The 12,059-nt window shown below is 40.2% G+C and overlaps 1 protein-coding gene across 1 annotated transcript in view; it reads right to left on the minus strand.

Annotated features, from left to right (window-relative positions):
- The window catches only part of nphp4 (nephronophthisis 4), a 141,348-nt gene that overhangs the window by 116,636 nt on the left and 12,653 nt on the right, over positions 1–12,059 (minus strand). The window contains exons 3-4 of the mRNA XM_028409859.1: positions 2,772–2,941; positions 2,414–2,478 (exon numbers count right to left, since the gene is read on the minus strand). Of these exons, the coding sequence (XP_028265660.1) occupies positions 2,414–2,478; positions 2,772–2,941 (235 nt within the window). The remainder of the gene's footprint in view (positions 1–2,413; positions 2,479–2,771; positions 2,942–12,059) is intronic.

Genomic DNA, 12,059 nt, shown 5'->3' on the forward strand with positions numbered 1-12,059 from the left:
TAATGCACTGCACAGTTACAGACACGGTGGCAATAGACTTTAGAAGGAGACAACAAATTTAGCATATTAAAACCTACAACCTACAAACCTACAAGAAGATGGAGAAGTTTCTTGAGGCTTTGCCTGTCTATCTTGAGCTGTAGGCGATGATACGTTTTGTGACCACAAGTAAAAAAATACCATGTCCACTTTTAGTGTACTTCTTGTGTGGTTTTTATTTGTAAAAGCTGAAAATTGATTGTCCATTTACACAAACCAGGACAAACCAGCCATGGTCTTGTTTCAACATGGCATACGTTTGTCCAGCATAGTGTATATGAGACAAACTGGCGAAGACAGAAAAGCCTGTCCTAACGTCATGTTGCTGATGATAGTTTGTAACACTTGGATCACTTCTGGTAATACATTTGTTTACAGTGTGAATTTATTCACTAATTCTATTCAACTTGAAACCTCAACTTCATTTGCAACACATCAAGACGTAATGAAGATGTTCTTATCTGGAGCCGAAGCATTTTAAAAAACAAAGTCAAAGAAAATGCTATACTGTGGAAGTAGTAATGAATGAAAGCCTCTAGGGCATGTTTCCTCATTATAACTCTCTCACAGTAATCAGATATGAATGACCGTTATGAGAAATGTACTTATTTCTCTTCGGCACTAAACAGTTTTTAGATATCGTTTTCTTCCCATCAGCCAGTAGGGCTCAGGGAATGTGTGTCCCTGTCGCAGTGGATGAGACTGAAAGTGACTAAAAGACATGAAAAAGGGCTTTTGGCCAAAAAAAAAAACACACACACACACAAAACAAAAAGGAGTGTCAGTGACATGGCTCCTAAACCAGAGAAGCAACATTCCACTAAACAACAGGCATATGGTTATTAATTCAGCGAGCATAAGAGTCCGTTTGAGAGAAAGTTTTCTAATATTTATGTGACATGATAGCCAAGACAGGAACTGTGGGCTCTCACCAGGCACAGTGTTATTCATACTGTGAGGCACTACTGTGTTTTGTAATTCATAGCCTTGGTTTTAAGCCAAGAAAAGACTAACATAGAGCTTCAGTAGAAAAATCAATAATTCATCAAGATTTGTTCTCAACGTCTAGTTGGTCTAATATTCAAAAGATTCCAAAGTAAATGGTAGAATTTGAAAAAAAAACTCATCTTACTGTCAACATCCTACAGAAAAGAACAAAAATTTTCACACAGCCTCTTAAAGAAAAAGGGTAAAGAAAACTGTCAGAAACACCACACCATTCTGACATTGTATAAGTCTGTGATGACTTGAGAGAGGAGCTGTGCATTTTTTCATTTGTTTCAAAGATTAATTTAATGCAATCATACGCATGTCTAAAGACTGTCTGTTGTGTGCACCGTGAATCGATCTTCATTCCACAGCAAGCTGTGTGGCTGACTTCCTTCTTTTAGCACTGATCTCATATATCTGTGGACGAAAATACTTTCGTGGGAGTAGTTGGGTTAAAGGGACAATCTGTAATAAATCAGTTTAGATAAAGTTTTATAATTGAATGATGCCTAATTTTGGGAGGTCCGGGGAGTGAGGCCGAGCATGCATGTACGGATGAGTTAATATGAGGGAAGATGCTGACGGAATGCATTTTGTCTGCACATACACAACGAGAGCAGAGAAGGCACAGTGCGATAACAATATTATTCTTATCTTATCTTTGTATCTAATGACCATAGGAGTCAGTAAACACCAATATGTGCAACAAAATTAGCTTCAGTATCTCTAGCTATTTGATTAAAAACTAGAGAAACTTGCACCTTTAATACTGCCGCACTACGTCTAAACCAACCTTTGTGCCCTCTGTTGACCTTCATATCACTAAGCCCAAATTTGCAATCATCACAGGAAATCCACCTATCCCGTGATGTTGACCTGATACAGGGTCCCCACTGAAATTCATTGATTCCTGCACCTCTCACACACAAGAGGGTATACATGAGGGATATGATTTATTACCTTTTTTTGTGTCCTTGGGTATTTTTACGATGTGATCCCATTTTTGCTGATCTGTACATTGTGTATATGGTGCTTCATAATATGGTACATTTAGTTTTATGAGTAACTATTGGATTTATGTAGATTGTCCCTGCAAAGCTAAAATAAGAGCTCAAAACACCACTGCTACGTTCTCAGAAGGTTTCATCTGATGACATAATCCCTTTCAAACATCATGAGGTGTAAATGAATTGTTAATATATTGCAGTTTGGAACGGCACAAAGGTGAGAACGGCGGCTTCGTTTGACGTCTGAGTCATTATGCATAAGAGGAGGATGATGTGCGTGTTGATGTTTCCACCTCAGAAAGCACAGGTAGTCTTACAGGCTTGATAAAAGACTTGATAAATACTGTCTAACACAGTGTATAAAAACAGATCCTTACAGTCAACAGTGTCCTTCAGGAGGGGGTGAAGCAGGCCTCGTGGTGATCCGTGGTGTAGATTCAGCCTAAGGGGGGCAATGGAAACAGAATCCTGAATGACTCAACAAATGAGCTGCTATAGGTCTCACAGTCACAAAATAATTAAACAGCTTACACACAGTGAATCTACATGCAGCAGCACAATTATAATAACTATATCACTGATTAATTAATGCAAAAGCAAGCTGGCTAGACAATAAGTCCCTTGATAGCATTCAAGCAGCAACACTGTCACTATAAATATACCTGTCCTTCAATAATCTCCTCATGAGAAAGTTCATTAACCCCTTGCTGGGGTAATTAGGACTGGGCTAATCACCTTCTGTCCCCATCAGCAACCGGAGCCTCTGGCCTGTCGGTAAAAAGCTCCAGGACAGTGAAGCCTCGCCCCAGAGCCTGATGGGAGCCGTCTGGCCTCGGTGACAAAGACACCAGCTCCAGAACCAGCAGCGTGCTGGGCAGCAGCAAAGAAGTGTGGAAGTACAGGACCTATAGGGGAAACATACAGAACACACGGAGTGAAGAGAGACACCGTCAATCCCACAGCTCTTAATCATTCAGCTTGCAGTTTTTAATCTTGTGCCAAACAAAGACACCCTGCAGTGCAACAGAGAAAGTTTTAAACTGCAGAGCTCATTTCAAATGAGGCCAGCAAAATCTGCAATTTCATTTGCTGCCAAATTGTAGCATCTGCATATAAAAACAACAAATAAGGAAGTTACATTCTACCCATAAAGTGCATCATCATTTATACCATATTCCTGCGGTTTTGTTAAAATGCCAGGGATCCAAATAAGTGATTTAAAGGTCACACATACATCATGGATAGCAGGTGCAGGTGCATTCACTTTTACCACTGATAGCAATGAATAGCATGTTTTAGTTGACCTGGTATACATTTGCTGCAGATCAATAAAGTGCATCTTCACAACCACATCCCAAAATTTGAGCCAAATCTTAAGACACTGGTGCTTTTATCTGGACGGTCCAGCCTATGGATGATTCCTCCAGCCATTGCTTCTATATCAGAGCAATGATATGAAATCTCCAGCAGTGAACACCATCAGCTACAACTTCCAACACAGCAGGATAGCATTTATGCAAATTCTGAGGAAGTTGGCTCAGTTCCTGGAAGCATGAAAAAGGGACGGGCCAATCAATTTATTAGGTTTTATATTGATCTATTTTCTTAAATACATGTGATACATACATGATCAGACAATATTGTTCACATCCATATAGTTGATACAGTTAAAATTATGCAAACAATGGACCAGCTACTGAAGACAAGCTGGTTAGTAAGAGGAAAAGCAGTGGCTCAAAATTTAGATTTAATTTGAAATGAAAATATTAGCAGCAGAAGTGTATTCTGTAGTGGAAGGTGTAAATAAGTTACAAACAAGGGTTGCAGCATGACTTGCATGACTTCTTCCACAATTTACACTCAACAAAAATATAAACGCAACACTTTTGTTTTTGCTCCCATGTTTCATGAGATGGACTTGAAGATCTAAACTTCATTCCAGATACACAATATTACCATTCCTCTCAAACATTGTTCACAAATCTGTCTAAATGTGTGATAGTGAGCACTTCTGCTTTGCTGAGATAATCCATCCCACCTCACAGGTGTGCCACATCAAGATGCTGATCTGACATCATGATTAGTGCACAGGTGTACCTTAAACTGCCCACAATAAAAGGCCACCCTGAAATGTGCAGTTTTGTCTCACAGCAAAATGCCACAGATGCCACAAGCATTGAGGGAGCGTGCAATTGGCATGCTGACAGCAGGAATGTCAACCAGATCTGTTGCTCGTGCATTGAATGTTCATTTCTCCACCATAAGCCGTCTCCAAAGGCGTTTCAGAGAATATGGCAGTACATCCAACCGGCCTCACAACCGCAGACCACGAGTAACCACACCAGCCCAGGACCTCCACATCCAGCAGGTTCACCTCCGAGATCGTCTGAGACCAGCCACTCAGACAGCTGCTGAAACAATTGGTTTGCATAGCCAAACAATTTCTGCACAAACTGTCAGAAACCGTCTCAGGGAAGCTCAACTGCATGCTCGTCGTCCTCATCGGGGTCTTAACCTGACACCAGATCATCGCCGTAACAGACTTGAGTGGGCAAATGCTCACATTCGATGGCGTCTAGCACGTTGGAGAGGTGTTCTCTTCACGGATGAATCTTGGTTTACATTGTTCAGGGCAGATGGCAGACAGCGTGTGTGGCGTCGTGTGGGTGAGCGCTTTGCTGATGTCAATGTTGTGGATCGAGTGGCCCATGGTGGTGGTGGGGTCATGGTATGGGCAGGCATCTGTTATGGACGAAGAACACAGGTGCATTTTATTGATGGCATTTTGAATGCACAGAGATACCGTGATGAGATCCTGAGGCCCATTGTTGTGCCATACATCCATGAACATCACCTCATGTTTCAGCAAGATAATGCACGGCCCCATGTTGCAAGGATCTGTACACAATTCTTGGAAGCTGAAAATGTCCCAGTTCTTGCATGGCCAGCATACTCACCGGACATGTCACCCATTGAACATGTTTGGGATGTGCTTGACCGGCGTATACGACAGCGTGCACCAGTTCCCACTAATATCCAGCAACTTCGCACAGCCATTGAAGAGGAGTGGACCAACATTCCACAGGCCACAATAGACAATCTGATAAACTCTATGCGAAGAAGATGTGTTGCACTGCATGAGGCAAATGGTGGTCACACCAGATACTGACTGGTTCTGAGTCCCCAGACCGCCAATAAAGCAGAAACAAAATGCACATTTCAGGGTGGCCTTTTATTGTGGGCAGTTTAAGGTACACCTGTGCACTAATCATGATGTCAGATCAGCATCTTGATGTGGCACACCTGTGCAAAACAGCAAAACAGAAGTGCTCACTATCACACATTTAGACAGATTTGTGAACAATGTTTGAGAGGAATGGTAATATTGTGTATCTGGAATGAAGTTTAGATCTTCAAGTCCATCTCATGAAACATGGGAGCAAAAACAAAAGTGTTGCGTTTATATTTTTGTTGAGTGTACTAACACCATACTAGCACCATAAAGTGCATTATGAAGAGTGTGTTAAACCATGGTGCAGCAAAACCAGATGGTGAAAAAAGTGAAGCAATATTTTTATTGTGATTTGCACAAATATAAGAGATGCACGGGCTAAGGGACGGATGTTACATGTTTACATGCTTTATTATTTGCACAAAACACTAAATGTTTATACAAGGTTACACAAAGGAGGAAGCACTTTGAAGAACTGTCTAGCTCAGTGGAAAACCATTTGAAGAGCAAGTCAGTTTTTCATTCTTGTTTCTTTTCTGTTTACACTTTATTGATTGCACTGCTGTGAGTATTTTGTTATGCAGGAAAGAAACACTCTTCGCTTATTGTGTTCAAGGAGCATTTCTATTTAATATTTTCTAGCAGTTTGTGTTTGAGCCATTGTTTTCCTGTACATGTACAGCCATTTTTCGTGTATACATGGAGACAAAAAAAACTGATGTATTATACATTGCTTTTCAGGGTGGAAGAAGGCATAAGTTCTTCGACCTAGTAGGGAGTGCAGGGCAGCCAACTGGAAGACAGTCACCTGCCCTATGTAAGGGCGATGTCAAGTTTATTGACTTCTGAACACTATGCGTGCTGCATGAGGTGGGAGTCACAGGAGCAAATCTGCACAGAGCCAATATAGGAGCTAGCAGAAGAGGCAGAAAAATGCAGCTTCTGACTTAGGACAGCGAGGAAATATGGGTGCCAGACAAGCTCTGAATGTCAGAGGAAATCTCTACCGACACCACACAGTAGTGGAGATGCCAGTTAAGGAGTAAACATCCGACCGATGACCCCCGCATTAAGCATTGGTTGGAAAGGACAGCACACCAGAGAGGCATCTTAAAAGGGAACAGCAGCATTAATAATCAAATCCAGGGATGACAAGGATACCTGAGTGGTAAAGGGATGAGACATCTCACAATAAAGAGGTGGGGTATGTCCCCCTTTGGCATTATGTAAGGGAGGTGGGGTGGTGTGGTTGACCTTTCTATTTTAATACAAGTTCAGAGGGAGTCAGTAAAACCATTCGGGAACCTGTTTGTAGTCAATGCCAGGTAGGTACAATTGTTTACGGACTCTGATGTGCCATTCAAATTGAGAATAATAGCCTACCTACAGCAGAGCCATGCTGATTTACATGCACAAAGGCCTGAATATGATAAAGAGACCCACAAATTCTCTCTGATCCATTGGTCCCTGAGCACAAAAAAAAGCCTGTTATTTTTTTCTTAAATCATAAAGAAGAACATGACGGCATCAATAGAAAAAAAAGCAGCAGAAATAGACATGAGCTACCTTGAAATACAGAACCAATTTCTCCTTGTGAAGACCCAGCTATCAGCCGCCACAGAGTCGCATATTCAAATTCAAAGCCTCTGAGGCATTCCTATTTCGGCCACATCAGACTTTTATCTCTGAGCATGGCGAGTTTAAATTACTAGTTTTCCAAATACACACACTGATGAATACAAATGTAAAAAGAAGAGAAAGATACTCGTCTAACCGGGGTTTGATTTAGTTATATTTCCACTTTAGTGTCCTTTAGACTTTGTCTCACTGACAAGTATGGTAACATTCACGTAATACTATGGCTAACAAACTGCTCAAATCAAGGTGCCCTGCTGGAGTTGATTCAACAAAAGGCCTTAAGGGTACAATTCCACTGATGAGCTTTCAGTGATTGAAACTGGAACTTTCTTGACAGAAAGAAAATGATGTATTTGCTCCGATCTGAAATATTAATAATGATAATGCACATTTTCCTCAGGTACTGAGAATGTACTTTATTTGCCGAGCTGGAACTCAAACAGACTGTAGCAGCGATAAACAGACACAGAGCTGAGAAAGTAAAAATATCCCCCTATCCCAAGATGCATGTCATTCACTATTCATGGACTGAAAACTTTTACTTTCTCTGACTTTATTTATTTATTTATTTCCCTCCAACCTTAGCTCGTAATCAAAGCCTCATTCTCTCAATGAACTTCTCTTGAACTGATCCCAGTCAAATAAACAAGAAATTAAGATGCGGGGGGTATGAGTTCTATCATGTTCACCCAAGTTTTTTTTTTTTTATCTCCCCACTGTAAAAACAAAGTATTGCATTGTGGTCAAAGATGTAGTCCCTAGTCTCAAAGCAATCCAAATGTGGACAGTGTTTATGATGGATTCTCAATTCAAAGCTTGAATTCCTTTTTTCATCCACTCCACTGCTTTGATACATCTCCAAATTGATTCCAGTCCAATCTCTGGCAGGAAAAAAAAAAATAAAAAAAAATCTCCGGCCCCCACGGAGGAAATATCTCCCATACTCATCTTGCAATAATTAAGATTTACAGAACGTTGCAGTCGAGAAAACAGGCATGACCAATTATAAACACAAGCTAAAGTAGTTGAATATATATGACTACAACCAAGGCATATTTCATTTTTAATACAAATGTATATCTTAACTATATTTTTTTAGATTCTTTAGAGGAGTGACGGTTCCTCATAATCGAACGAGGTTACTGTATATTCAATGAACTGCCTCTGACATGCAGGCAGACGGAAAGTATTATATCCTTAGCTTCTGTCCTTACTATTGAGCTGATAAAAAAGAATCCTCACTTTCCCTTTGTGCACACAGCTTTGCCTTAAATTGCTCGAAGGCTCAATAAAAGCACGACCTCCCTCACTATGTTGATCTTTTTGCTCAACACTCAGTTACAGCTTTCACAAGAGACCTAACAGAACATTATGATTCACTTTTTTTCACTATTTTTTTGTTGGTATTGTTATCTGAAAGACATAGATGAGGAAATGCAAATATTTTCAGATATATATAATGGTATATGATTTAGCCTCTAAATCACTTTCAAGACAGTTTTAAGATGTAAAAATATGTTTAAATATCTCTAATGCATGCTGCACTATATGGACAAAAGTATGTGGACAGTTTTCTGGCTTCCGTTTTTCCGGCTCTCTGGCAAGCCCATCAAGTTGTTTATTAAAGTCTGATAAAGGGAATACATTGATTGATAATTCACAGAAAATCAACCCATAATGCAAACAATCACCATCACCGTCATGTGCAATTATGAACTCTGTGTTTCACATGCTGATACACACCCCAGCTTTTTGCACACATAATGCCCACAGTTTTCCCCCAGAACTTTACATTAAAGCGACATTATGAGCTCCTTCAAAACCGCGGGAAGACTAGGAGATGCCATCGAGAAAACAGCTTGCATCGGCAGCAAAGCCGGGCGCAGCATATGTCGGCCCTAATGAGAGGTTGTACTCTGCAGCGACTGTCAACAAAGCAGTAATCGATTCTCGCAGGGTTAAATACCCATTCCTGGTATCTAGAATACAGGCGGGGGAGAGCAGCAACGGGGCGACATTAAAACATCATCAGCACAGAAGCACTGTAGCTTGAAGTCACTGTCACATCCAACAACCAGCTTGTCTGCAGCTTCTGGGGTATTTTGCTGAAACACATTGGGTTCCTTTATAACATCAACATCAACATTCAGGGTTAGCTGCTGCTCAGTGCTGCCGGGACACCATGAACGTCACTTTTCTTTTTTTTTTTCGTCATGGCTGGGGTAAGGCATTAAAAACACCGTGATGGGGTCAAGCATTTAAGGAAACGGTTAAATAAAGATGGTGGTTGGGTTTTAAAAAATACTTATTCATAACAATAAACCCTTTTTCCAAGGATAAAATGTTACTAACTACCATACAGAGGAGTAGGGCTACAACTAAATTTTGATAGACAGTTAACCAGTTATTAATTATTGAATGGACTAATCAAATCAGAAATTGCACAATTAATAGTGAATTAACAATAATCTACTTTTTTAGTAAACCATAAACAAGTGACACCGATTGAAAAGACAACAACAAACAAAACCACCACCTAAGTAACAAAAAAGTGCATCCTGTGCCTGTGTTGTTGTGTGCAAAATCTTTTGCAAGTTGCATCTATATGAAGCTGTATATCAGATAATAGAGGTGAGAAGGTCAGCATCTCCACGTGGTCTCTGGTGTGTTTGCTGTCCTCTGAGAGCAGCCGGTCCTGCTGCTGAGGCTGATGGGGTGGAAGTTGCAGTATAGTTGCATATAGCTACACAGGAAGCTAACAAACTCACCGAAGTGAGCCCAATGAAAGAGATTGTATCTACTGAAAGATATATACAACAGCAAGCCCACGTTGGTACTCAGCTTTCATTAGTCCAATGTGCTTGTACTTTGCTCTATGTGTGTGCCAGATTGTATTGTAAAATATTTAGTTCTCACTGTCAGTCCTTAGCACCTCCAGAAAAACAACGTTTAGTTTAGCTCCACAGTTAAAAACTAAAAATGTGCAATTAACATGAATAAAAAGGGTGAAATAAATGGTTAGAAAATATCAGCAACACCTCGCACAGTCAACTTATTGGTAGTTGGTGCTAAAGAAGCAATTATGACCCACTTACAGTGTTATGAATGTATAAAAAGCTGAAGCTAATTTTTCGTTCCCCCCCTCGAGGTGGTCATTCAAATGCTAGGTTTGTGGGCAACTGACGGAGGGAATCACAGCCAGTGCACAGAACAAAGAGGCTACAAAATGAGCATTGGTTTTGCAATGAGTGCTCCAAAGTGCACGGAGTGTAATTGACATGGAGCTGTTGTTCGACCCCTGGAGGCTTCCCAAAAGAAAAGCAAACAGGGCATTTCCATTTACAAACACGCTGGCTGGGAGCACAAGTGTAAGCTACCTGGGACTTAGATAACAGTCTGCTTCCCTCATCTCTGGCTGTATATATATATATGCTATTCACATGTTCTGCATGTACTTAAGCTGACTGAAAGTTGTCAAGTGCAGTAAAAAAAAAATACCAGTGAGCTTCTCCTGATATATATTTTTGTGGCTTCACCCTGGACTTTGTTGTCAAGTACTCAAAGTCATACAACTCAGCACATGAAGACTTATGAAGTTAAGAAAGAACATGCACTCAGGAAGATTCTTGGCTGTAATGCTTTGATACTAGTTTTGGCAGCATAGCCAACGCCTTAAGGAGGAGGGGAGACAGAGAGAGAGAGGGAGAGAGGGAGAGAGAGGGAGAGAGAGGGAGATACAGCAAGTCATTTTACAGGCGCAGTACCAGGGGGTATCAGCATCACAAATCCTCTTGGTGTGAAATAGGAGAGATGAGAGATGGCAGTGTGGATGATAGAGAGGCACAGAAAATGACAGGGATAGAGGCTCCAGGCTTCCTTATGGCCAGTGCTGTCATGGAGAGTGGTTGGGATGATAGAAGCACTATGCATATGTGTGAATCAAATAGACTTTCAACAAGAGGCCCACAAAAAATCTGAAACTGCTTAATGCCAAAAAAAAAAATGCAACAATTCAATTTTACTGATGATATACAACAAACAACCTGAAAAGGATTAACATGCAGTCTATTGATTTATTAATAGTCAGCAACAAAGTGGCAATTAGTCTGATTAAAAAGTGACTCTGGTCCCTGATTGTGAGAACGAGTTCATAGTGATTCTTTAAACCACTGCTGCTTTAATAAACCCACCCAACAGCAAATTTACTCTATGAAAGCGTCTTTCATGAAAATCTGAGCTATCAACCAAAGATGCAACAATTACTGGAGATCTACTCCAATTATGTGGAATTCCTTCCATAAATGAGGGTGACAATGGTGCCATTCCTCTATAGCAATATATTCTTGCAGACTAGAGGATGATTTACTGTACACATATAACTGAACTCTCAGTTCTTGTGCTTATTAAAATGCATCTTAAAGCTGGAATTAAATGTCAACATGCATAATCATATTTACATATTTTGTTCGATCTACCTTTTCAACAGTATTTCACACCAAAAAAATAATATTCAGTCATGTTCTAATGCTAAAATGATGACACAAACTTTGTCGCTTAATGTATTTTGCAGCATTGGATCAATGACCTGTATCACTGATGACTTTGCGCTGCTGTTCATTTCTTTTACCCTTAAAGTCTATTTCAATGCACCACAAAAGATTTTTTTCCCAGTTATGTTTCAGAAAGTTTAGCAGGGATTAGTGAGGAAGAACTGCTATGCAAAGAAATTGAAATTTTGGTTTAATATCGATTTATTTATTTGTGTAGTGTCAACATGAGTCAAATGTGAACTTCTGATCTGATGGGAAATCATGGGCTCTCTAGAAGGTTCAAACAGAATCCGGGAATGCCAGTCTATAGCTCATCTGGATCACATGAGTCCAAATACATATCTGTAAACAAGCAAGGCCTTACATATGCATTATGTGGTCTTTTACGCTGTTCAAGGGATGCCAGGATGTGATGAATGAATTGAAGTGTCACACCCAGGCACAGAGGGGAAAGCCTTGCATTGATGAAGACATTAATTGTTTATATATATATATATATATATATATATATTATTTTTTGGGCTCTTCTTGAAACTTAAAGTCAGGCCCAGGAATGGATTTTTGGAACTGCAAACACCTCTAGGTCCAAACAGATGGAGTAAC

The sequence above is a fragment of the Parambassis ranga genome, chromosome 7 (assembly GCF_900634625.1).
Source record: "Parambassis ranga chromosome 7, fParRan2.1, whole genome shotgun sequence".
NCBI lineage: Eukaryota > Metazoa > Chordata > Actinopteri > Ambassidae > Parambassis > Parambassis ranga.